Source organism: Populus euphratica, unplaced genomic scaffold (genome assembly GCF_000495115.2).
Source record: "Populus euphratica unplaced genomic scaffold, PopEup_1.0 scaffold538.1, whole genome shotgun sequence".
In the NCBI taxonomy this organism is placed as follows: domain Eukaryota; kingdom Viridiplantae; phylum Streptophyta; class Magnoliopsida; order Malpighiales; family Salicaceae; genus Populus; species Populus euphratica.
The window spans coordinates 13,486-40,421 of record NW_011500413.1 but is presented as its reverse complement, the minus strand read 5'-3'; the positions used below and the strand labels follow the sequence as shown (position 1 = coordinate 40,421).

At 31.7% G+C, this 26,936-nt stretch overlaps 1 protein-coding gene and 2 long non-coding RNA genes across 3 annotated transcripts in view; 1 reads left to right on the top strand and 2 right to left on the bottom strand.

The window, feature by feature from the left end:
• The window catches only part of LOC105114528 (ATP-dependent DNA helicase Q-like 4A), a 10,357-nt gene extending 6,737 nt beyond the window's left edge, over positions 1-3,620 (top strand). The window contains exons 15-26 of the mRNA XM_011011091.1: positions 6-72; positions 146-216; positions 339-407; positions 558-686; positions 790-948; positions 1,078-1,158; positions 1,244-1,405; positions 1,531-1,586; positions 2,124-2,256; positions 2,343-2,437; positions 2,565-2,642; positions 2,732-3,620. Of these exons, the coding sequence (XP_011009393.1) occupies positions 6-72; positions 146-216; positions 339-407; positions 558-686; positions 790-948; positions 1,078-1,158; positions 1,244-1,405; positions 1,531-1,586; positions 2,124-2,256; positions 2,343-2,437; positions 2,565-2,642; positions 2,732-3,062 (1,431 nt within the window). The 3' untranslated portion in view covers positions 3,063-3,620. The remainder of the gene's footprint in view (positions 1-5; positions 73-145; positions 217-338; positions 408-557; positions 687-789; positions 949-1,077; positions 1,159-1,243; positions 1,406-1,530; positions 1,587-2,123; positions 2,257-2,342; positions 2,438-2,564; positions 2,643-2,731) is intronic.
• A 603-nt stretch (positions 3,621-4,223) lies between these two features.
• LOC105114514 (uncharacterized) lies at positions 4,224-8,103 on the bottom strand. Its single transcript, XR_840152.1, has 4 exons — positions 7,028-8,103; positions 6,835-6,904; positions 4,606-4,978; positions 4,224-4,251 (listed from the first exon to the last, which is right to left on the bottom strand). It is a non-coding gene; the product is annotated as an uncharacterized LOC105114514 (long non-coding RNA).
• A 4,532-nt stretch (positions 8,104-12,635) lies between these two features.
• Positions 12,636-26,782, bottom strand: LOC105114515 (uncharacterized). The gene is made up of 3 exons (XR_840153.1): positions 26,762-26,782; positions 25,973-25,974; positions 12,636-12,792 (listed from the first exon to the last, which is right to left on the bottom strand). It is a non-coding gene; the product is annotated as an uncharacterized LOC105114515 (long non-coding RNA).
• Between the last annotated feature and the right edge of the window lie 154 nt (positions 26,783-26,936).

The following is a 26,936-nucleotide window of genomic DNA, read 5'->3' as shown; positions in this document are numbered from 1 at the left end:
GTTCCTTTGTTCAGAAGCAGTGGAGCAAAGATGAAATTAACATCATCTGTGCTACAGTGGCATTTGGAATGGGTATAATTTGTTGTTCCTGATCACTGCCTTGATTAACCGAGAACACCATGTACTAACTGGTATGTTTTTGCAGGCATCAACAAACCAGATGTCCGCTTTGTGATTCATCATTCTCTTCCAAAATCGATTGAAGGTTACCATCAGGTAATCATATCCTTACCTTTTAAAGGTGTTCACATTACAACTGTTGATTGTTCAGAATTGAGGTACAAGTATTTGGTTCCTTGATGACCACAAGCTAGTAACGATTTCACCAAAATTTCCAGGAGTGTGGTCGTGCTGGCAGAGATGGTCAACGCTCATCCTGTGTGTTGTATTACAGTTACAGCGACTATGTAAGCTAATGTCACAGAATTCATGTATCTTATTTCTTGTGGATTTTTTTTTCTTTTTGCAATGGTGTCATAATAAATGCGATTTATTGACCTTTCCTGTTCATTGTTATCTTTGATTGAATTATTTATCTATTTTCTCATCCTTTCTAGATACGAGTCAAGCACATGATTATACAAGGACAAGCAGAGCAAAGTCCCTGGACAGCTGGATGTGGTCGCAATACTATGAAAAGTTCAGATAGGATACTGGAAAAAAACACTGAAAATCTCCTGCGAATGGTAACTGTTATGAAACTATTTGCTGTTGTATTGTGGCTGCTGGTAGTATATCCATCTGTTTTCTAACTTCTTACATTCTAAAATATGACTACTCCTGGTTCAGGTCAGTTATTCTGAAAATGATGTCGATTGCAGACGTCTCTTACAACTTCTGCATTTTGGAGAAAAGTTTGATGCTGGAAACTGTGGGAATACATGTGATAATTGCTCCAAGATCAAAACTCTAGTGGAGAGGGATGTCACTGAGAGTGCAAAGCAATTGGTTTGAAACTGATTTGTTGCATTTGTTATTTTCATTGTGCCTACTTGAAAGTAGTAGCTATTATTTTATGCAGGCATAGTGCATTTGTCGCTTCCTTATTCTTTAAAATTTGTATTTTGTCTTTTCTAGGTTGAGCTGGTCAAGTTAACTGGGCAGCATTTTTCATCATCTCACATTTTAGAAGTCTACAGGGGTTCCTTAAGCCAATTTGTATGTCCTGAGAACAAAAAGAAATGCCTATCTTATTTAGATGTCATGTCCTTGCATAACTTCATGGTGTTGCTGTCTGAACCAGGTCAAGAGACACAGACATGAGAACTTGAGCCTTCATGGAGCTGGAAAACACCTAGCCAAGGGTGAAGCATCCCGTATATTGCGTCATCTTGTTATTGAGGATTTTCTTGCAGAGGATGTTAAGAAAAGTGACATTTATGGATCTGTATCGTCAGTGTTAAAGGTGCTTGTGTTTTTTCAAATTCTATAGTGCTTAAGTCATTGTGATAGAGAGAGCGACTCTACCATTCTCATTGTTTAATTTCTCATGTTAAATGTTTTTTGATTTGTGATTTTATTTTCTTTCAGGTGAATGAATCCAAGGCACGCAAACTATGCTCTGGTGGGCAAAGGATTGTTTTAAGGTGCAGCCTTTCAGCATGCTTCTTTTGAGTACATGTTTCATTAGACTTATGCCAGTGTTTTATTGCCAAATGCCAACTATAACTATATAACTTGATTATTCTCTGAAGAAGCATGTGGATATTGAGCATAAGAGAAAATAGAACCGACACCAGGTCTTAGTTCATTTGGGTTGGATTGTTTGGTCTAAACCATTCCCTTTCATTGGGCAAAACCTAGGCAAAACACGTTTTTGCAAAGAAATTCAGATGAAGCTGTCAGAAATCTGGCCAAGTAAGTTTTGTTTTGGTTGGTCCAGATGCTTAACTTTGGAGCTACTGGTTATAAAATTTACAATTTACATATGGCATCAGCGAGGGTGGCTTTGACTAAAATATGGAGACCGAGAGTTGGATGAAGCCAGCAAGCTTAGCCTTGTGCTTTGCTTAGCCTCACATATTATGATCCTCTGGACAAACCATCATCATTTAACCTTTCTGTTTTTCGTAGCTGAAATGAACAGGTAGGATGCTGATTCTGGTATTTCATGCACCTTGTAGATTCCCTTCCTCTGTAAAAGCTTCAAAACAGGGCAAATCTGAGGCTACTCCAGCAAAAGGCTCACTCATGTCCGGGAAGTTAAGTCCTCTGCAAGCTGGTAGTCCTGCCCAACCTCAATCTGAAGTGGACTTGGTATGCTTATGTCTTGGGTTTTTGTTCTCTTCCTTCATCATGATTGATGAGATCCCTGGCCATCTATTAAACTTTTAACATGACAGAACCTGTCGGCCAAACTATTCTCTGCTCTGCGAATGCTTCGAACTGCTCTTCTGAAAGAAGCTGGAGATGGTGTTATGGCGTACCACATATTTGGGTGAGCTTTCAGGTTTTTCCTTTTCAATATATATATATATATATATATATATATCAATCATGCTGAATTTGAAAGGAGCCATCTATTGGAATATTTTTCCTGATACGCCCACCTTGTTTCCGTGTAGTAATGCCACGCTGCAACACTTGAGCAAAAGAATTCCCAGAACGAAGGAAGAACTCCTGGAGATCAATGGCATCGGAAAGTAAGTTTTGATTTTAGGCTGTGAGGTGATTATTTGGCGGGCATTCTTTCTGTTATTGAGGGCTGAAAGGACATTTTTCCAATATTCAGGGCCAAGGTCAGTAAGTATGGAGATCGATTGCTTGAAACCATTGAATCTACCATTAGGGAATACAATAAGGGAGACAGAAATAGTAGCGGTAGCAACGAAAGTACTGATTCAATAAAGAGGAGAAGAGATGCAAGCAAGGCTCTGAATGGGAACATGGAAGAAGATGATGAATTCACCAAAAGCACTGGCCGGTCAAAGAAAAGGACAGCGACGAGGCAGAACAAAGGTTCCGAGGTTCATAATTCTATGGAGCCTGTTAGCTGCAACCAGTTCCTAGATGATGACCTGGATTTCAAAGATTCCTATCATGATCTGGAAGCTGATGCTTAGAAGGATGAAGAGGATTTTACTGGGAGAGTGCGGTCATCATTGTAAAATCCAGGCAAGAAGGTGCCAAATTCTATCCAAAATAAGTTTCAAGAACATGCCTTGCAACAGTTACGTGCGTTTCATCTCTATGCTGCTGGAACAGAACTCAATGTATACAGTTTTGGATTAATCTGGTCATAAGTGGTAACTCTTTCAAGAGGATGATCATGGCATTAACGGTGAAGCACTTCAAGGTGGAAGTCAAGAGGAAGCTAGAAGGTTTCAGCAGTTGCGTTTGAAGCTTAAGATGGCCAATAACTGGGCTGGTGTTTCAAGATTCAGCCGTGTAAATTGTGAAACTAATTGTGATTGGATTGTAATTGTCTGTCTAATTAATGCACTGATTATTGTTTTAAAATAGAAAGTACAAATATAAATATAAAAAGAACAAACATGTTTCAGGTTAGAGAGAAATACAAAATATAAAAATAAATGTGATTAAGGGATAAATATGTTTTTTTTTTTAGTTTTTCTTTCTAAACTATCTATCCTTTCTAATATCAATAGGAACCCTTTGGGGAAAATTAAGGGATAAAAACCCGCTGCCTGTGAAAAAGAAATCACATAGCCTCCTCCGAGTCGAAACGTCGTTGCACGCCCACAGTGCTGACGGTCTCGGTCGATAGTACAGACATGATCCCGTGTGGCAAATTTCTTCAAAACCCTTCTAATTTATTCTTTGGGCTACATGTATACAACACAGACACCGCAGCATCTGAAATCAGTGGAACTCGAAATCCAAAAGCGATTACTGGATGCATGCTGCAGAGATCGAGCGTAATTCTGGTATTATTATATTATAAAAAATTTATAGTGGACCTTGAATTGAAAATGACTTCAACAGATCGAGCGTAATTCTAGCATTATTATATTATAAAAAATTTGTTGTGGACCTTGAATTGAAAATGACTTCAACTTTTGGACAGGCATGGAAGGATTTGCCCTTCAACAATATCGTGCACCTTGTTGCTTATCCGAACAAAAGCCGCGCAGAAATCTCAAGATGATGCAGGATGTATCCCTCCCCCTCTCTGCGGATTGATGAAACTTTGGGCGGACGTAGAGCACATGCCTGCAAGATCAAGAACCAGCTTTATCTAAAATCACAGAGCCAATAATAATGGTAAAATACAATTAACTGGTAAAAAATCTTATGCAATGTATTATATAAATCTCCATTTTCATATTTAAGTTACGCACTGTAAAAATTATTGAGCATGAATAATAGTTCCATAAACATGTAATTATTTTTTTTTGTTAATGCTCAATGTTATACTGATCCTAGATAATTGAAGTGAGGAGTGAAAGCCTCGTCTCTTAAGAGGGGACATTATCCCAGGTTCATGACCCAGACATAAAATGAATAGGGATCCTCGATAAAATTATAAATGAAACCTTTTAAAATATATTTTTTAAGAAATATATTTTAATTTATTATTCTTCATGTATGTCTACTAATGAAAAGAACAATTTTCATTTCATAAAATATAATTGAAAAATAAACCTTATTTATTCTTGTAGTTTTTTTATTAAATGGGGTCCGTGGCCATTGCCCATGTTGCCCAAAATGCTCTAGCTCACTAAACACTTAGACAAGCATGCAAGATCTTCAGCAAGTGTTCGGTTTTCGCAAGTTAGAACGAACGAGGTGCACGAGAGGCAATACGAGCGTACCTCCCGCCTCATGTAGTCTTTGAAGAAGCGTAGTCATAAGCCTGCGTTTCTCTTGTTCTATCTACAAATAACCCATCAAGATTTAAATAACGCCATGCGAAATCGATCAAATGAACAAGATTTCCGAAATCTCTCGCTCGATGTCTTTCTACCGTGAATACAGTAGCTAGCTAGTTTTTATTTATTATAAATCAACAAGCTCGCTGCAAGAAACTATCAATCCAGCAGATAGCTTAAACGCAACCATTTCTCTCAATTTTCACGACCCTTGAGAGAAAAAATGCAGATCTTCAGCAAAGAGTTGACCGATACTGATGTTCGTTTTCGGTTATCGTTCCCAACTCATTGCTTGCAGCATCTAGATTTTGCTGGAAATAATCTTGTTGATTTGCATGTTAAAGATAGCTGCGGTGAGCTTCGAGTTATTCGTTGCCTGAAGAGAGATGGAGATTATGACAAGCCAGTACTTTCTAAGGGCTGGCGTAAATTTGTTGCTTATTATGGACTGAGAGTTGGTGACAAGGTTGTTCTTCATCGTGAGGATGACCATAACCTGGGGTCACAGTTCAGGATTGAAGCTAAGAGGAGTATCATGCTGTTTGGTGAGGAGGCTTGGGGTGATGTGACAAGAGCTAACTAGCTATTATTTGCATGGAGCTTTGCATGTTCAGCCATGTCCAGATAGAAGAATGATACGTATGTGTTTATGTTTGTGTTTGTAGTGATAATCAATGTTATTAGCACCAGTCTAATTAAATAAAGATGTTGTTGTTCTTCGTTTCTTGAATATGTATTTAATTATATGTGATCAGATTCCGTCTCTAATAGTATGAGTTATATACTATACATGTGCTAATAACAAATATTGAAATAAACAAATTACGTTTATATCTGGTAATTTTAATGACAATCACTCGCCGAGACTGTCTAATTTGTTCCGTTAAGTCTAGAATAGTCGGTATATCTTGTTTAGCTTAAAAAATATAATAAACCAGAACAAATTTTTCCTACTTATAATCTCAGTTCATTCCATGAACTCCAACCAAATTTTGGCTGGGACTACTTTCCTGTTCCGTTCTAGACAAATAATTTTGTTTTTTTTTTTTTAAAATATTATCTAATTTTACAATATTAATCATATTTGTCAATCTAAATATAGAATTAGGTTAAAATTTTACTAGAAATCACGTGATAATATTATTATATTTTAGGTTAAAAATTTAGTGCAATCAAGGTTTAAAAAAACCTTATAAAATTGTCGATAATATTTTCATAATTTTATTTTAAAACATTATTTTTTTAAAACATTATTTTTTTATGTTTTTTATATTGATAGTTTTTTTAATTTTATTATTTAACAATAAATTTACTGAGAATTAAATTTTATAATTTGTTTCATTTAATATTATTATGATCCCATAACTCAGATTATAGATTTATAAAATTAACCAGGATGACGTGAGTTGATCTAACATATTATCACTTCAATATTTAAAAAAAAAATATATTATCTTGAATATTTTTAAAATAAATTATATTTTTATTAATTATTTAAATTATTTTTAGACTCATAAATTAGCTGAGTCATACTGGTTTAACATCTATTTTTTTTACTAGTATTTAAAATTTGGATTGCTTAATTTAAATTTGAATTACGTTAAATTAATATTTTGAGAATTATACATATAAATATTACAACCCTACAAACAATATATTCAAACTTTTTCAATTGAAAAAACAGAACGCTAACTTGAACGGATTTGTTTAAGCAGAGCAATTGTAACCTGGACTCCACCGTTAGCCTGTGAACTCAAGATTCCAACTTCCCCTTTCCTTCCTAGTTTATGTGAAGTTTGATTGGTTTTGTGATGTCTCAAGAGGACAGTTTTTTTTTTCCCCCCTTTTGTAAAGAAGTTTGAAGCAAGCAAGCAACCATCAAGAAAATATGTAGCTCAGTACTGAATTGAAACATGCCTAGTCCTTTAAAATTCACAGAACGTAATGGGAATAGTGAGAGTAATTCAATAAAGATGCACTGAAACTGAGAAGAGAAACTTACTTCTTTCCCCCTCCTCTTTTGATAAGCCCAGATGGAGGGATTCACAAAAGGCATCAAAATTGCCCCAAACCTGTAGCAAAACGCAAAGAAAGCTGGTTGGTATACAATACTCCTGCTAAGGAACTTGAAGAAAGAAAGCGATTTGGCATCGCTGCAGCAGCTAGAGAGATCTTGAAAGAGATGCTCAGCCTACCTCTTTACATGTATCAAAAACAAGAACACCCAACATTCCAATTCTGGTTCACATCCAAGATATTGCCTCGGTCAATGCAGACGAGAGTGTTGAGGTCAACAGCGAAGCCTCCATGATTTGCTTATTAATTGGATCCTCAAAAACAAAGAGCAAATACCATGAGAATATTCGGAAGCAATAATTGAAGGAGCTTAAGCAAAGATGCCATTCATATCTATTAAGAGATTAGGTAAAAAGAATGGGGAACTACCAGGAACGTAGGAATAGATTGCGTTTGAAGGAAAAGAAGCGGTATTATTTTGACTCACAATCTTGGAACAAGTACAAATAAGTCCTTCTCCTTTATAGTCTGGCTAATCTACCCCCAAGCTTTCTTTCCATGTTAGTCTTGCCTTGGCGTTTGCCCCTCTCTCACACTGCAGATATAAATCATGCTCGTCTTCTGTTTTCGCAGATACAAAACCCCGGTGCTTATATTTGGAATACCATGATTAGAGGCTACTCTGAAGCCAAAATGGGCCATAGTGGCTTCTTGTTTTTCTGCCAAATGCTTCAGAATGGGGCTGAAATGGACTGCAGGAGCCAAAGCGTGCGGCGAGCAGTTTTTGAGAGTTTTAGGAGGGAAATCAGTTCATTGTGGTATTCGAAAGATGGGTTTTGTTTCTGCTATGTTGTTTCAAGATGGGTTGGCTCGTTTTTATGATCTGCGTGGTTGTTTGGGTTTTGCTTGACACTTGTTTGATGGAATTCCTGCTAGAGATGGACTTTCTGTCTACGACTGATGGGTATTCTAAGCGAAACTGTTGTGATGAGACCTGGAAGCTTTTTGAGTGGAGGGCAATGTAGAGCCAGAAGAGGTCACTATGATAGCGGCTCGTTCAGCTTGCTCGCGGAAGGGGGGTTTGAGATTAGGGAAGAGTTTTCACGAATATGTAAAACTAGAAATGTAAATCATGATGTATGTGAAATGTGGCTGCTTGGATTCTGCGAGAGGGATCTTTGATACCATGGGAGTTAGAGATGTGTTCTCTTGGACGAGTACGGTTAATGGGTATGCTAAAAGCGGTGAGCTAGAGCTAGCATTCAGCGGTGAGCTAGAGCTGGCAAGGATGTCGTTTAATGAGATGCCGGAGAGGAATGTGGTTTCCTGGAGTGCCATGATTGCTGGGTAACCACCCAAAGGAAGATTTAGAATGGTTTGTAACATGCTGGAGGCTGCGTTTGTTCCAATGGAGAACATTAGTTCGTGTGCTCTCTGCTTGTGGTCAATTGGATTGCTTGGAATTTGGTCAGTGAATCCATTGAAACTACATCATCGTTACAAAACACAACGAATCAGTGTGATCATAGCAAACGCGTTCATTGACATGTATGCTAAATGTGGGGCTATACAAGAAGCTGAAAATAGGGAGTGTCAGCGTTTGGAGTCTCTTCCTGCTGAGATAGAGAGGAATTTATATATTTCTGATTCAGCTGATAGAAGAAGAGTGTGGCAGGTAGAGAAGAATGCGATTTTCACACTTAAATCGGGTTGTGCTCTCATTGATGATATTTGGCATCCAACATCTAAGAATTTTGGTACTTTACTCTGGCAATGTATATTTCCTCCTAAAATTAAGATGTTTCTGTACTTGTTGTTGCAGGATAGTTTGAGCATTAAGAGATTTCTTGCCTACAGTAAAATTATTAGTCATGATGATGCTTGTTGTTCTCTTTGTGATATGGAAATTGAGACCATTGATCACCTTTTTATTCATTGCTATGTTACTTAGAGGTTCTAGAATCGTTTTATGCAATGGATTGTATATGATGGGTCGCCTAATTGGTTGCTGAAGGTCGAGAATATTTTCAAAACACGAGAAGAAATTATTTATATGTGAATCATTAAGGTTTGATATGTACAATTTTTTTTAAATACATAAAAGTATTGAAAAGTTCTACATATAATTTTTTTTTTGTTGAGAAAGAAAAAGCTAATTAGCGGTGAAACACAAGTTAAATATTTAGTATAAACTAAAAAAGATGGTGTTTTTATTATGCACTACCGTGTAAAATACTATTCATTTCAATAATATTTTTTTTATTTTTTTTTCTAAATATACATTTTTTTTAATTTTATACTTTAATATTTAGTTTATTGAAGATTAGGTTTTATAACTTATTGTGGTTTGTTTTATATATATGGTTAACTCGATTTTGTAATCCTTATCACAGGTTTAACGGGTTGACTCCAGTTTTTTTTTTTAATTGATAATTTTTTTTTCAATTTCATCATTTTACATTGAGTTAATTAAAAATTAAACTTTATAATTTAGTTTCAATTTGTTTTTTATTGAAGTTATTATAATCTCATGATCAAGGTTATAAATTTGATCATTTAACTCGTGTTGATCTGAGTTAAAGTTTTTATTAACTTTTTTATTGGGATTTTTTCTATTTTATTTTTTCAACATTTGGTTGATTATGAATTAGGCTCTATGAATTATTTTGGTTTACTTTTTATGAGATTATCTCGATCTTATGCTTAAGTCATGTGTTTTGTGGGTTAACTCGAATAAACTCATATTGTTTTCTTGTATCCTATTTTTATATTGAATTTTGTTCATTTTCAACCTTTAACAATGAGTTTATTAAAAATTAGGCTTTATAATTTTTTTTTAATAGGATTATTATAATTTCATGATCTTAATCATGAATTTAATAAATTAATTCAAGTTAACTTATTTTTGTTGAGAAAGAAAAAGCTAATTAGCTGTGAAACACAAGTTAAATATCTAGTATAAACTAAAAAAGATGGTGCTTTTATTATGCATTATCTTGTAAAATATTATTCATTTCAATAGTATTTTTTTATTTTTTTTTCTAAATATATATATTTTTTAATTTTATAGTTTAATATTTAGTTTATTGGAGATTAGGTTTTATAACTTATTGTGGTTTGTTTTATATATATGGTTAACTCAATTTTGTAACCCTTATCACAGGTTTAACGGGTTGACTCCAGTTTTATTTTTCTTTTTTAATTGATTTTTTTTTTCAATTTCATCATTTAGCATTAGGTTGATTGAGAATTAGGTTTCATGATTTATTTTGATTTGCTTTATACAAACTTATTTCAGTCTCATTACTTGAGTTGCGGGTTTGGCAGGTTAACTTAGTTAATTCGTGTTTTTATTAACTTTTTTATTGGGATTTTTTCTATTTTATTTTTTCAACATTTGGTTGATTATGAATTAGGCTCTATGAATTATTTTGGTTTACTTTTTATGAGGTTATCTCGATTTTATACTTAAGTCATGTGTTTTGTGGGTTAACTCGAATAAACTCATATTGTTTTCTTGTATCCTATTTTTATATCAAATTTTGTTCATTTTCAATCTTTAACAATGAGTTTATTAAAAATTAGGCTTTATAATTTGTTTTTTTTAACAGGGTTATTATAGTTTCATAATTTTAATCGCGAATTTAATAAATTAATTCGAGTTAACTTAAATATTATTTATTTATTTTTTATAAAATTATTATGATGAGCTCAGACTTGTAAGGCTAAAATGATAATAAATAAAGATGGTAATTGTGCCCTTTTCCATTCAAATCGGCTTCCATTTATTTAAATGGAGGTGGGTATGGAGGGACTCTTACCTTTATGGATTCGGAGTTGCTGGTAGGTAAACAAATACTTGATTTATTCGGGCATGGTGATTTGCGGAGTATCATTGATTTAATGAATTTATAAATAAATAATATATTAAATTAATTATTTTGAAATAATTATTTAAATTAATTTATGTAGTTTTTTTTTACTAGATCACCTTAGTTAACTTTGTTTGATAAATAAAAAATATTTTATTTAATAAAATTTATCATGATAAAAAACTACATGGACCTCAAATGAAGGCTTGCCTCCAATAAAGCATACATGCATGATTGAAAATTTTGTTCAATTTAAATGAAGATGGTAAAGCGGTTAAGGCAGGTAAGGCGGTTAAGGCAGTGTTTGGTACTGTAAATGAAAAGTATTTTTGAAAAATTTTAATTTTTTTATTTTAAATTAATATGTTTTTTATGTTTTTAGATCATTTTGATATATTGATATCAAAAATTATTTTTAAAAAATAAAAAAAATAAATTTTATTTTATTTTTTATGTTTTTAAATTATTTTGATATACTGATATCAAAAATCTTTTTAGAATGAAAAAAACTTTAAAAAACAATCACTACCACACTCTCAGATACTCTCTAAAAGCCTTCAAAGAGGTTGAGACAAGATTTAAAATCTATATTAAAAAATAATATAAATTATACATTACATCACGCCTAATAATTTTAATTTTTTAATTGAAATGGTTATTTAACAAGATATTAATTACAAATTAAATAATTATGTGTTAAAAGCTTAATATAAATTATATATTCATACATCATTTAAGAGTTATATAATAAAAATTATGTCTATGGATTAAACATTTTATATCTATCAATTGACAAGAGGTTTTATAAGTTAATATTTAATTATTTGAGATCTTTCATTAATTTAAAAAAAGTGATATTTCTTATATTACACCACTAATAGAGATTGCTTTCTAAAATATTTTTTACTTGAAAATATATTAAAATAATATTTTTTAATAAAATTTATTTTTGATATTAGCACCTTAAAACATTTCAAAACATAAAAAAATAATTTAAAATATTAATAAATTTTTTAAAAATATAACTATACCACACATGCAATCACCACCATATTTGGAAGTCTTTTTCATTTCATATATAGAATTTGATAGAGAACATATATTAGTTTTTCATGGGTAAGTTTTAACTCGATCAATTGCTATTATTTGTGTTATTATGCTTGTTGTTCTTCTTATGTTATTATGATTATTTGCTTATTGTGTATTAATAATAATCATTATTATAAAAAATAGTAAAAGTGTAAAACAAATAAGGAGATTTTTGCTTAAAAAAAAACATTTTGAAATTAGTTACAGAAGACAGTAAATTGAAAACGTTGTCTAAACTCCAAGTTCATGATTACAACTATAGAATCTTTAACGGTCCTTATTCAGTCAAAAACCTTGTCATCGCCTGCATGGTATAATTACATCGACAGGACAACCAGCAGTGGACGACGTCAACGTGAGCCTTTAGAAAACTCAAGCCCCACCAAGCCTGGAAAAGAACAAAACATGAGACACCAAACCAAACATCACCAACTTGCAAGCATCACTGAATTTGACAAAGAACATATCTCGGTCTCTTATGACAGGTTTTAACTTGACTCCTCACTACTGTTTATGTTGTTGTGATTGTTTGCATGCCATGACTATAAAAAATAGTAAAATATGACGTGCTCTTATTAAAAAAAAATAAAAATATATTTTGAAATTAGTGATAGAAGACAGGAAATTAAAAACATAGTCTAAACTCCAAGTTCATGCATACAACTATAGAATCTTTCGAAAATAAAATTTATACATTATATTGAAAAAATAAAATTATTATGAAAAAAAGGGATCAGGTGGATCTCTCGTCCCCTCAAGTAAAATCCTTCTATTTTTAATTTAACAAATCTGGAAAAAAAAAATATATATCAAGCCCACCAGGGTGGACGAGAGGAAACCGAAAAACAACCAAGTATTTAAGAATAAAACATGTGAAATGGCTGAAGAAAAAAGAGAGACACCAAACCAAACAGCAGTAGCAACTCATCCTCCTCCCGGTTCCTCCTGGTTTAAGGGAAGGAGGGGAGAAAGACAGTAACATTCTTACAACATTGGCCCTATCATTCCCTGCCCGCCTCAAAAGATTAAGCTTTTCTTTTAATGTTGAAATTTTGCCCTATCATTCCTATGTTAACTGGATTTTATTATTATTAATAATAAATATAGGGTAATTAAAAGGTGCTCAGCTTCTAAAATTCAGGATTTAATGAGATTCTTACGTTAACTGGATTTTATTATTATTATTATTATTATTATTATTATCATGCGAAACTATTATTGCTAAAATGATAATAAATATATAAAGATGGTAATTGTGCCCTTTTCCATGAAAATCTGCTTCCATTTATTTGAATGGAGGTATATAGGTTGTCCTCAAAGCATCTACAATCCCGAAATATAGCATCAGCTAGGATCCTTTTCTAGATATTAGAAACTCAGATTACTATATATGCATGGAAATGGTGTATATGCATGGAAATGGTATATTTTTGTCTGAAAATAGCACATTTTTTTATTAAAAAAATAGATTAAAAGCCTTAAAAATCGATGAAAGTTTTTAGCTTTAAGAACATGAATGTAGAATTGATACAAATTATCCTGAAGTGGTTTTTAATCTTAGCATTGTCCATCAACTAAGGTCTTCCCTTTTAGCATGTTCCTCAAATTTACAAGATCAAATGATAATAAAGAAGAAAGAAATTTAGCAACCTCCTTTTGGAAAAATCTCTCTTGTTCCTAAATTTTGATCTTTTTGTTTAACCTTTTAACCATAATAATAATCGCATACCATATGTTTATTATTAATAATGACTGAGATAATTACACTCTTGAAATTTGAGTAATATAAATTATATAATGGACTGTTTCTAGGAGGATACTTTTGAAGTAAAGCTCTAAGATATATATAGAAAGATACTGGAAGCGTAGGGAGGTAGTCAAGGGATGGAAAGGATGATGTCGTGCAGTCGTGCTTACTGTTTGGTGATTGCATGATAAAAATATTAAACAGTCATATAAGCCAGTGGAAAGAGACTTGATAAGATATTGTTGTGTTTTCTGTACGTAAGCAATAAAAGGAAAGATAGAGATAGTCGAGCAATATCTTATATTTTAAAAGAATAAAAATTTCTTATATAATTTAATTAACGGGCTTATAGTTTTGAAACTTCATGTAATAAAAGCCAAATCAAGAATGGTTTTGCAGTTTCTAGCACACCTCAAGGCCATGTCCATCCCACCTTTTTTCCAAAGGAGGATCTATCATCTCTATAAAAACAAAAATGAAAAGTGAGAAACACAAGGAATCCATTACATGGGAGCTGTGATGGACAACCAGCAGACCTTTAGAAAACTCAAGCCCCACCAAGCCTGGAAAAAAACGACCAAGTCCTTGAGAACAAAACAGGAGAAGTGGCCGAAGAAAAAAGAGACACCAAACCAAACACCACCAACTTGCAAGCATCACCGTATTATTTAATTGAAAAACAGATCTTGTTCTTGTATATACACGAGTATTAATTTCAATGGTGATTTCACAAAGCGTGTGGATAAATTCAATATCCAAATTCCACAAAATATGATTTAATATGCGAAACTATTATTGCTAAAATGATAATAAATATATAAAGATGGTAATTGTGCCCTTTTCCATGAAAATCTGCTTCCATTTATTTGAATGGAGGTATATAGGTTGTCCTCAAAGCATCTACAATCCCGAAATATAGCATCAGCTAGGATCCTTTTCTAGAAGAAATTACTACTCAAGTAAAACAGCAATAGTTAACAATTGAAACTCAGATTACTATGCAAGGAAATGGTATTTTCCCTTCCCAGCTTTCTAGTAATTCCTCCGATATATAAGATAAAGGACTGTGTGAGTGGACAGAATTTAATTTTTATTGAATGTTGGTGCACTCGCTAGAATGAAAAGATTACTGGCAAACCTCACCCTTGAACCAATGAGATCGTATCAATTTTACGTATAAACTATATTTTCTATTAAATCTATTCCGATTAAAAACTTTTGGTATAATTATTTAATGAAAAACGACAAGTTTCTTATAAAATGATACATTTTTGTCTAAAAATAGTACATTTTAAAAAAAAGATTAAAAGCCTTAAAAATCGATGATAGTTTTTAGCTGAGAAGCTTTAAGAATATGACGGTAGAATTGATACAAATTATCCCGAAGTGGTTTTTAATCTTAGCATTGTTCATCAACGAAGGTCTTCCCTTTTAGCTATGTTCCACAAATTTACAAGATTAAATGATAATAAAGAAGAAAGAAATTTAGCAACCTCCTTTTGAATAGATCTCTCTTGTTAACTGAGTGTTCATGAGAAAATTTAGCTATGTTCCTAAATTCTCATCTTTTTGTTTAACCTTTTAACCATAATAATAATCGCATACCATATATTTATTATTAATAATGACTGAGATAAAGATAATAAAAATCCCAAATTTATTAGGAATAATTACACTCTAATGATTGGTTAAACTTTTTTTGTTCATAAATCCCATCTTCACTATCTCTATATATCCCATCCTCACCTACAGTCGTTGATTACCAGTAAAGAAACAAATATCAACGACTGGAATATTGGATAAATAGCCCATCGTTCATAGTGTATACAAAATCCAAGGATATACACAATGAACAAATATTAACCTCCCACCACAATGAACTATAATCTAAGATACCAATCTAGGTGGTGCGGGTGGTCCCTACAATCTCAAAGAAACAAAGAAAGAGACAATTGTCACATTTACATTAAGGAGCCCATATGATGACTTTTGAAGCAGTCGATGCTACTGATAATGTATGAAGGTTTTGCTTGTCAACCCGTCTGACTGGAATCAATACCCAACACCCGTTCCGGAGAAGAGAATAAATCTAAGAAAAATTACGAGGTAGCTCTGGAATTAAGTAACCAGTATATATACTCTAAGAAACAACAGAGAAAGAGAGTATATATTCTCACGCTGGCCAACTGCGCAAGTGCTCACGCTAGTGTTCTGGAGTTGCGAGTTAACATTTACTGGCCATGCTCATGCTGCCCAATTGTAAATAATATTTTTTGGAGATACATAGTTCAAAACACCAAATCCCATCTTCACTATCTCTATATATCCACTGCCTATAGGTTCCATTTAGATTACAAGGTAATAGAGCTAATCTCTGCTCCAACACGAGCCTTCTCTCTTCACAGAAACTCTTGTATCTCCTGAAAAAGAATGGAACCAGTGCAAGTACTCTTCACGAAGAAACTAAAACCATCCCACATAAGCCATGCTCTTTCAATTCCAACCCATGTCCTTGAGGCTTTTCCAATTCCTGAAGGAGCCCATATGATGAATTTTGAAGCAGTCGATGTTACTGATAATGCATGGAGGTTTTGTCTCTCAACCCGTATGACTGGAGCTTACCCAAAACCCGTTCTTCTACGCTCTTCTTGGCATCGTTTTGTAGAGCAGAAAGGCCTTGCTCCCGAAGACAGGGTTGTCTTCTTCATGGAGAGAGATGAAGCTAATGACATGATCAGGAGGTACACGGTTAGAGCCCAACGAAAAGTGATGACCTTGATGGCGCAAGATGTTTGGGTCGATGTCGAGCATCTTCCCCTATATGGTCTTTGAGGAGTTTGACATATAAGCTGTTAGGCCATTTGCTTAGCGGTAATCATTATCATGCATATTACTGTGTAATTAGTATCCCGTTTGGTTTCCAAGTTTCTTTCCTTTTCTTCTTAATGTATGTGTGCCTCTCGTGCCCTCTGAGCTTTGAATCGAAAGAATATAATATTGAAGCCAATAAAAATAACTAAAAGTCTTTCCAACAAGACATAGTGAGCATCAATGGGGGAAACCAGGACCAGCTGGAATTGGTGGTGTGTTCACGTGTTATTTCTCCTGCACTGCTGGCTTTATTGATTCGAGTGAGGCAGAGTTGCTGGCGATACACAAAGCCCAAGCTTAAGATCCTGGAAACTTGAGACCTTTTATGAGCTTCAATATATTGTTAAGAAGACAGTTGAGGGAAACAATTTTTACACACAGAGAGGCTAACCATGCAGTAGACCAACTAGCCAAAAATAGTGTTAATTTTACATTAGACTTCATTGATTGGTTGTAATCCCTTTAATTTGTTGTTTCCATGTTCGTTAACTCAAAAGGAAGCTATAGAACATCACGTGAGTGGCTGAAACAGCGGAAAAAAACAGAAAAGGTAATAGTCAAGCTAACTATGAAATCAAGCTCCGCTTTGCTAATGACATGCCACAACTTCCCTCTCTCAAAACGTGAAGAAAGGCCACTGTTCCCAGAGTTGCCATTAATGGAAATAAAATTAAAGAGACGCAGCATCCTCCATGGCCTGGCTGCTAACCGAATCTGATTCCACAACCCAATCAAGCTGACTTGCCAACGATGAGGGAACACTAATCGTCAATGCTTTCTTAACGGGGCAAACTTCAGTCTCATTTGAATCCATGTCTTCAATCATGCAAGAGAAAACGCACAAGAAACGACCCTATGGGTCTCTCAGAACGCCTCCAATTCCTGCACTTCCTGGTTTCCCTAAGAATCCTCTGCATCCCATTTTGCAGTACCATCCTCGGGTTTCTTCCAGCTACTGTCAAGCTAGATTTCTTTTTTTCCCCTGATGCAAGGGTCTACTGGCTCATCGATCATGGATCCCCTGTATCTTGTGGTTTTTAGACCATTTTCCAAACATACACTCAAAAGTGGTTTTATGTGTACAAAATACAAAGTAGACAACCTGCTTTCTATGATCCCCAAAAAGTATGCTTTGCGATATGATTTTTTAAATCTATTTTTTTTTAAATTTTTACAGTGATTAAACTAAATAGTTTTTAGAAATTAAGCAATTAAATTATTGATTAAAAATATAATTCCAGTTAACATTTCATTTTCTTATCCATATATTTCATTTTTGTTTCATTCAAGGGGAAAATCACCTCTATTGAGTTCCTTCTTGATAATATAATCTATAAACACTAAAATCAAAGTTTTTAGTAATTGTTTTTTTTTTAATTTTTCTGCCTTCACATCTTACTCTCGAGCCGAAAGAATCACTTTGAAGTAGGACAGAATTGAAGCAAAGGTAGAAAAGAAGTACAGAGATAAAGAAATCCCTGTAGGAGAGGGATAAATAGCCGCTACCTTTCAACAAGAATCAAGTCTGTTCATTGGGGTAAGGAGTCCATTAGGAAATGTAATACTTTTTTTTATACTTTTTTTTTTATGGATTATCCAGATAGCAGTTCATTCTACATATCTACTGTATATGAATTTGTGATCAGCTATCGATTCTTTCAGTTGTTAAGAATTGTGTACTGGTCTTAGGAAGACTTCGTTCCCATTATGAGGAGCTGTGAGGGAGCACTTGCAATTGCAAAGGAATATGAGCCATGAAACATGATGGGTTGAATCAACCATACAACAAAACACACACACACTGTAAACTTTATTACTCATAAAATTTTCAATCTTGAAGCTTAAAGAAGCTAGAAAAGCAATAAACAAATATAAAAAACCATGTTCTTTTCCGCTTAATATATAAAAATAGTTGCGATGTAAACTTTAAATTTGTAATTTTATTCTATAAATAAATCTAATAATATTTTTTTTTCCTTAAAATATTTTCAATATCAGGTTAGAAAACATATCTCAACTAATAAATAAATAAAAATCAGACAATATAAAAAAATAACACAAAAATCTAAAAGAAAAAACTAGAAAAAAAAATTAAATTGACCCAAACAACATTTTTTAAACTTTATTTTTTGAGATTCAATTGTCTTGTTGCACCCGACATTGCAATGACTTTAAAAATAATCTATGAAAAAAATATATTTTTAGCATCTTGTTCTTTGATAAGGTAAGTCTTGCTTAAAGAGTCATTAACTAGTATTATGGTCACTAAAAACTCTAGCTAGTTAACAAAGATTCTATGGTACAAAATTGATTACGTAAAAGAAAAAATATTATCATCTCTTAAATATCCTGTCTGAGACATGCTGCATTGCTGATTTTGTTTTAAATTGCTAACAATTTATTGATTTATACTATGATAATTTATTTGTAATATTCCTGATTTTAGTATCAGTGAATATTTAACAATGAATATTTCCAACTTTAGTGTTGATAAATATTACATAGTAAAAAAACATGGTATATCTCTAACTCTGGCATCGATGAATAACCCAATAAAATCATTTTAAAATCAATGCATATTTTTTTATGTTTTTAAAAAGAAAAAAATATATCATGCACTATATTTGTATTTCACAATAAAGATCTATAAATCAGTTATACAATGAAATATCTAAAAATAAAAACATGTGAGGAACCTATAAATAAATTCAAATGAATTCATGAATTTTTTTAAAAATTTTCTGTTATAAAAAAAGATTTATTTAATTAAATATAAAAATAAAAATAAAAATAAAAATAAAAATAAAAGGGTATGGTGCAAGGGTTGTGTTTTGCAAAACACAACCCTAATCCAAAACAGATTGCGCTGCCTGGAGGCCCAGCCTCATCCTTTTCTTTCTTTTGGGCTGGGTCTGAGCCTGGTCACTGGCCCAAGCCAGTGACCCGGCTAGCTTCTACCTGCAAGCGTGCGTGGGTGAATTGCTCACGCACTGTGGCTGTAATTAAATTTGCAAGTGCACAGTGTTGGTGAATTATCTGGCAAAGCTGGAGAAACTTACTTGGAAGCAGGACGAAGGCGATGGCTCGCCTTGGACCTCTCTGCTCCTCCTTTAGTGTACTTTTCCTCTGGTTCTTTCTTTTCGTTTACTTTTCCTCTGGACGAGGGCGATGGCGTGCTCGAATTGTCTGTGTTTGTTTGTTCTGGTGGGTGCTTCCTGTTGTTTTTGGGTTTGTGCCTCTGTTCGTCCGCTTCTCTGTTCGCGTCTGTCTTGTGCTGCCCTGTTCTTCTCCGTCTCCTCTGTCTTTTTTTTCTGGTATTCTTCTGTGCTTCATCTCCTCTTTCTCTACGGCCTTTCTCTGGCTTTGTATAGAGCAGAGAATGCCATGCGGTCGCCTCCAAATAATGAGGCGACCGACCGTTGTTATTGCAGGAGTAATGGCGATCGTGGAGTGTCCGTTTGGTGAGATGAAACGGCGTCGTTTTGGGATGGTTATTTTCATATATTTATGCTCCTTTTCCATCTTGGTCCTTGATTTTAAATTTTTTCAATTAAATTTATAATTATCCATTAAACTTTGATATTTATATAATTAAACTTTTAATTTAATCAAATCAACTCTTAAAAATTATAATTTCACCTTTAAAATTTATTTTTTTCTAATTAAAGCCTAAATTAATTTAAAAATTAAATTTTCTTACAATCAAATTCTCCATAAATTCAATTAAATCTTAAATAAAATTTGATTGAATTTATAAATATATGATTTTGCATTTTTTTCTCAAATTAAATTTTTTAATAAGTCTTTTATTAGTAAAAAATATATTATTAAATTTTAATCTTCGTATTTTAAATCACCTTGACTAATTCTAGATTACTTTTTAAAAGCTTTGGTTTTCTTTTCTCACTGTTATTTTTTTTTTTCATTTATTTTTGCAAGCTTGCCAAGAAGTCATTGCAGCCACTCAAGATACGAGTTGGTTGGGAAAATAAACTCAGATGGCAGATGACAAGTCAAGCATGGGTGAAGATGTTATAACTTGTGCAGCGCTTTCATTGAAAGACCATGCTCCAACACTCATCTGTGGTGCGGAGCTAATCGAATGTGTAATTTTCCATAAACATTGAAAAAATTACAATTTTCTATATTTCAAATTGAAAAACTGATCAAAATTGTTCTATAGCCCTTGCAAATCAGTGTATCAGCAAAACCAAAGGTTAATTTGAGAGCTATAACTCAAAGGCACCTATGTCTTTCAATCCTCAAGAGTGCCCTTCGTGTATCTCAGCCACTACACTAATAGGCAGAAACATTATTTCAGTTCAATCTACAATTATAATAACCCGTTTGGTTACGTGGTAGCGTTATATTTTCTATGATTTTATTTTGCAAGCTATTTAATTAATTAAATAAACACTTGTTATTGTTTATGAATCCTACAGTTTGCTGCATTTAAAACGCAAGAAAAAGGAAAGCAGCTCACTAGGAGTTGCTTCTTATACGGCAAAATATTGAATCGTGATTTATTGTTTAGTGAACAGTGAAACAATGAAAACATGTCTTTATTTGAATAGTTTTCTTCTTAAAAAAACTAGTGTAGTTAATTGATTTCATTTGCATTGTTCATTGAACGTGAATAATAATTTATTTTTATTTTTTAAAATAAAATAAATTTATTCATATTGTAATTTTAATTTTATTTTTAATAATATTTTATCTAATTTTATAGTTATTGTCAGATGAATTTTATACGTAATGCAACTGTTGATAGTTTAATGGAACAATAAAAACCCGATCTAGCAATCCTCTAGATTCCATCTTTGGTTAGATTGACTTGAAATCTTATCTGGCAATTTCTTTGAACTAGAATCTAAAATGTTCTTTTTAATGGTAGGGTTTGAACCTTTTTTCTTTTGAGAATTTTATAATAGTAGGGTTCATCTCATATTCTTTCTGTTGAAGGGTCAAAACTGTGATTCTTTGTTATTATTAACTCAATGATTATTTCTTTATTCAGAATCTTGTTGGACGTTATTGAGAATTTCTCCTATAACGAGTCAAAAAATACATGTGCAGTGCTTTGAAATTAAATGACATATATTCATTCTTACTTGGTTTGAAACATAGATCTCCCCTCTTTGATATTCCATCATCATAGATTGTTTTTATTTATTATTCAAAGCCTTCTTTGTTCATCTGATTGACTGTCTCAATCGCATGTTATTCTTCTACTTAAATGTAAGTGGAGTACCTATTTTGGCTGTTCGTGATGATTACTGCTCCTATTATTTATCAAGTTTGACAATGCCTTTGAAGTTGTGTTGAAATTTGGATTTTCAATTAAATGAGATAAAATATTAATTTAGTGAGATATATCTTATCAAATTAAAATTACTAAATTTTAATTTTATTAAAATATAAAAAAATAAAATTTAATATGCTATTTTCAAAAATAATTTTTTAATTATGTGAACATTTCAAGCTAGCTATGAAATCAAGGTTTAATATGCTAATATCAAAATTATTTTTTTAAAAAATATTATTATAATATATTTTTAAATAAAAAAATATTTTAAAAAATAATACTCGAACATGCTCTGTCATGGATGAATAGTGGAAAGGATCGAGGAAACTTGTCTGTCAGAGGCTTCCTGAGAATTGTTTTGGAATGAAAAATTAATTGTTGAAGAAGTCATGGTGCGGTAAACCTTGAGTGTTTTTTATAAATATAATTTTTAGCAATAAGGTCATGATTGTGTCTGCTTTTCTACATGAAGAATAAGTTTATTGTTATCATATTTTCAATAGATCATTTACATTCAAAATAAATAAATTAATAATCAAATTTATTTAAGAATACTGAGGGAAAATGAAGTTTTGTTCGTCTAGATATGTTGATGGAAAATGAATGAATACAATTTTTTAGAGGATTTTATGAGTGAAATTCTGTCCATTTTTTTGTATTACTTTAATTTTCTCTTATATAAGATAAGGAAAATCAAAATTTTGTATATAAAAAAAGAAAGTTCAAAATTTTGCCCCTTTAATGCTTTCTTAAAAGGGCAAAATGATGTATGAATGTCTAATTTATATTAAGATTTTAATATATAATTATTTAATTTTTAATATCTTGTTAAATAACATTTTCAATAAAAAAATTAAAATGATTAGGAGAGAAACAATATATAATTTATATTATTTTTTAATATAGATTTCAGAGCTAAAACTCTATAAAAAGCTCTTAGCCCCTTTACCATCTTCATTTAAATTGGAAATAATTTCCAATCCTGCATGTATAGGAGGCAAGCCTTGATCATTTGATGTCCATGTAGTTTTTTATCATGATAAATTTTATTAAATAAAATATTTTCTATTTATCAAACAAAGTAACTAAAGTGACTTATAAAAAAAACTACATAAATTAATTTAGATAATTATTTAAAAATTATTAATTTAATATATTATTTAGTTATAAATTCATTAAATCAAGGATACTCTACAAATCCCCATGCCCGAATAAATTAAGTAACTTGTTTACCTACCAGCAACCCCGAATCCATGAAGATAAGAGCCCCTCCATACCCACCTCCATGCAGATTTTCATGGAAAAGGGCACAATTACCATTTTTTTTATTATCATTTTAACTTAATAGTTTCTCATATTAAATCATATTTTGTGGAATTTGGATATTAAATTTATCCACAAGCTTTGTGAAATCACCATTCAAATTAATACTAGTGTATATAAAAGAAAATATTTTAAGAACAATTGATCTATTTTTCAATTAAAACTTAATAATAATAATAATAATAATAATAGTAGTAGTAGTAGTAATAATAATAGTAAAAATAAAAATTCAGTTAACATAAGAATCTCATTAAATCCTGATTGCTCAAGAGCTTACTCCATCAAATAATTTGCTCGTGAATTATTGATTTTTAGGAGCGGAGCACCTTTTATCCTTTATTAATTATTATTATTATTATTATTCAATTAAAACAAAATTAATTTCAACATTTTCATAGATTTTTTTTTATATTTGTAAAGTGCGTTGCCCGTACTATTTTTTATATTGATAGAGTCAATCTACTCTTCATTTTGTTTTGTTAACTTCTTTAATTATAACAATGTTAGTTTTCATGTTAAGATCCAACTTCAATCCGGAGATCCAATACTTTTTGATTGCGTATATGACCTTGTGTAGACATATGTTAGGCTATGGAAACACGTGCGTTGTTTTTAATTACGAGATAATTAAAGAAAAAGACGTTTTCTAATGAAGAGTTGGTGGTAACATTAAAAACTATAATTTTACTTTCAAACAACAGATAAGTAATATATAAAATACTTGCTTAAATTATCTCAAATTTTATATAATAATCAAATTATAAAATATAAAGAAACATAAAAAATCTAAACATTATTTGAGCAACATAAAATAAAAAATAGCATAATGAACAAAAAAATATAAAAACTTAGTTTTTGGGTGAAAAATAAAGTTTCATCAACTATTAGTAAATAAAGAATAACGAATATTTGTCAACTCCTTGTTACTAAAAGGACATGAAAAACTTAGTTAAGTATATGCAAACATATATTATATATCGATCTATATGTATGGACTAAATGTATAAAATAAATATGGTACATATCTCAAATATTAGTCTTAGAATGGAAAAACCTTTAAACTTTCTTGGATAAATATTGGCCAAATAGTTTCCTCTATTAGATTTTTTTCATATATATAGCAAAACAATTCATCAATAATAAACAAAAATGAAATTGAGAAAACTAAGTGAAAAATAAAAATCAAGATATCTAACATCACTACACGAGTAATTTATCTAGTTATGTTTAATAAATTCCTCTATCAAGATAAATTTGTAATAGAAAAACACATAAAATTTATAGTAGAAACCGACACACATAAAATTTATTGAACAATAATTATAAATAAAAAAAATGCAAGGCTGCACATAACACATAAAATTTATTGAACACTAATTAAAGAAAAAATCAATGCAAGGCTACTTATATGAAAAATATTAAAAAAAATCAATATTAAAAAAAATCTATAAACAATTAATAAAAAAACACAGATGAATCATACCTACTTCTCTAAAAATTAAATACATTTAATATCATTTAAAAATAATCATAATTGAATTAAAACACAAATCAAAAATTTATTTGAAAAGATATACGCAAATAATGCATTATTTTTTTAAAAGAAAAATTGTAAAATAAAAAAAAGAACCAGGTCAGGCATTGCTGAGACTAGGAACTCAGGCCTAGTGCCTGCCCCAATAAAGCAACTGCCTGCATGCGAGTTGGCAACGTTAGGCTTAAGCGCAAGCCTTTAAACTTTTTTTTTTAAAAAAAATTAATGGGATGGAGGACATGTTGTCCACCCAAAATAATTAAAAAAATGACACATCGCCTGTGTCAGCTTACGATATGTCATTTGAGAAACTTAGAATTCGGCCACTGTGGTGGCTAGAAAAACGAGGTCTTTATCTTTTCACCCAAAATCTTATTTTTAATTTATTTTTTTTTACCAAAAACACCTAAAAAAACACCCCTAGAGACCTTGGCAAACCGTTCTATGGCCACCTAAAAGCTAACAAATCGCCTTAAAACCTGAAATCTATCGGAAACAAAAATTCTTCTCAAGCTCAAATCATTTTAGGTGTTTTCAAGGTAAAAAACACACTTAAACGTAACCCTCCTCATCATATGAAACCTTTTAACATAAAAATCAATTGTTTTAATGGATAAAATCTTCCCTAATAGCCACTTTCTCTCTTTAGGTTGGAATCTAGGGACACCTCTCTCTCCTCCAAACAAAAATGGACTAAAAAAAGAAGAAAATATTGGGGATTAAAATGAATATTTCAACTGAACTTTCAACCCGCCCCCATGTTCCTTAAGAGTTTTACTTCAGTCCTTTAGGTTTAAATTGATTCCTCTCTCCTAAGAAAATATGCAATTAGGGGCTAATTTTGGCTTAAAATAGACAAATCATTTAAAATAAAAGTTTGAGGATCAAAGTAAAAATTCTTAAAAAATACACTGCTCTAATATATAATGAATTACGAGAGAGTGCATAATATCTTTTGCTACAACAAAAGGCTGATTCCTTTTAGTTTTTTTTTTTTTTGCAATGTCCCGCTTATTCTTAATAGACAAGTCATCTAAATATTTGTGAGTGTGGTCATCTTAATTTGATTGGACAAACTAAGCCTTCATCAAAAGTGGTTTTTATTTAAAAAAATAGTTTTTTTTTAAATATTGGTAAAATAACATAGTTTTTTTTAAATAACACGATTTATACATGTCATAATTGAAAAACATGATATTCATAGTTTGTCACTATTCATAATAACGATAAGCTAAAAAAATTTATAAAATAGGCTATATATTAGAAAAGAGGAGAGAGCAAAAAAAAAAAAGAAAAAAAAGAAATAGACTCTGGAAACACACTAAAGCTTTGATTATTACACCACTATACTATCAAAAAAATTCTTGATGAGATAAATTCAACAACTTCAAGCAAGGCCACCAATGGTAACCCGCATGTGTTGTCTTCCAAAAGTGGTAGGTGGCTTATTTGCTTTTTGCGGCAAATATAGCCCACTCAGGTCATCATTGATGATCTTGATATTATTTGATTTATCTTGTATAAATGTTTTTATGGTACTGGTGATGGCGTAATTGACACGATCAAAAGATTGATATCTTTTTCCAAGTGCAGGAATGTCGAAGATATAAATAACCCAGCAAGATCAGGGTCTACCCATAACGAGATTAATTGTAAAAGTTAAATAATGCTTGGTTTAAAATAAAAATGAGATCCAACAGGGGAAAAAACTATGCATGATGATGCACTTGTTCTTGTGAGATTCATGTGGTCTCTAAGTATTCTAACATGGTTATTCTCATTATGAAGTGATCGATTATCTTCTTCGACTATATTTTTTGAAAATGATGAGGATACTTTACAAAGTCTACCACTTAATGTACGTAACCACACTCTCATGCACATGTAGGAATAGAATAAAAGAAAGGAGAAAACAAAAGAAGGAGAAACAAAACAAGAGAAACAAAGTTATGTACAAGAAAAAGTGAAAGAAGAAAATAAAATAAATACTATAATTTATACAAGAACTTACATCCCCGGAAATGGCACCAAAAACTTAACACGACCAAAAGATTGATGTCTTCTCCCAAGTACAAGAGTGTCGAAGTAATAAATAACTCGACAAGATCGGGGTCGAACTATAGGGAAGTTAATTGTATAAATTATAGATAACAATAATACAACAATACCAACAATAACAACAACAACAACAAGAATAATAATAATAAAGAAGTTGATAAGAACTTTGAGATGAAAGATGAACGTAATGATTAAACAATGATAACAATAAATGTCAACGTTAAAATATCAATGATTAGTACTTAAAAGTGCATTTTTATCATGGTTTTATATCATCATTTTGCACTTG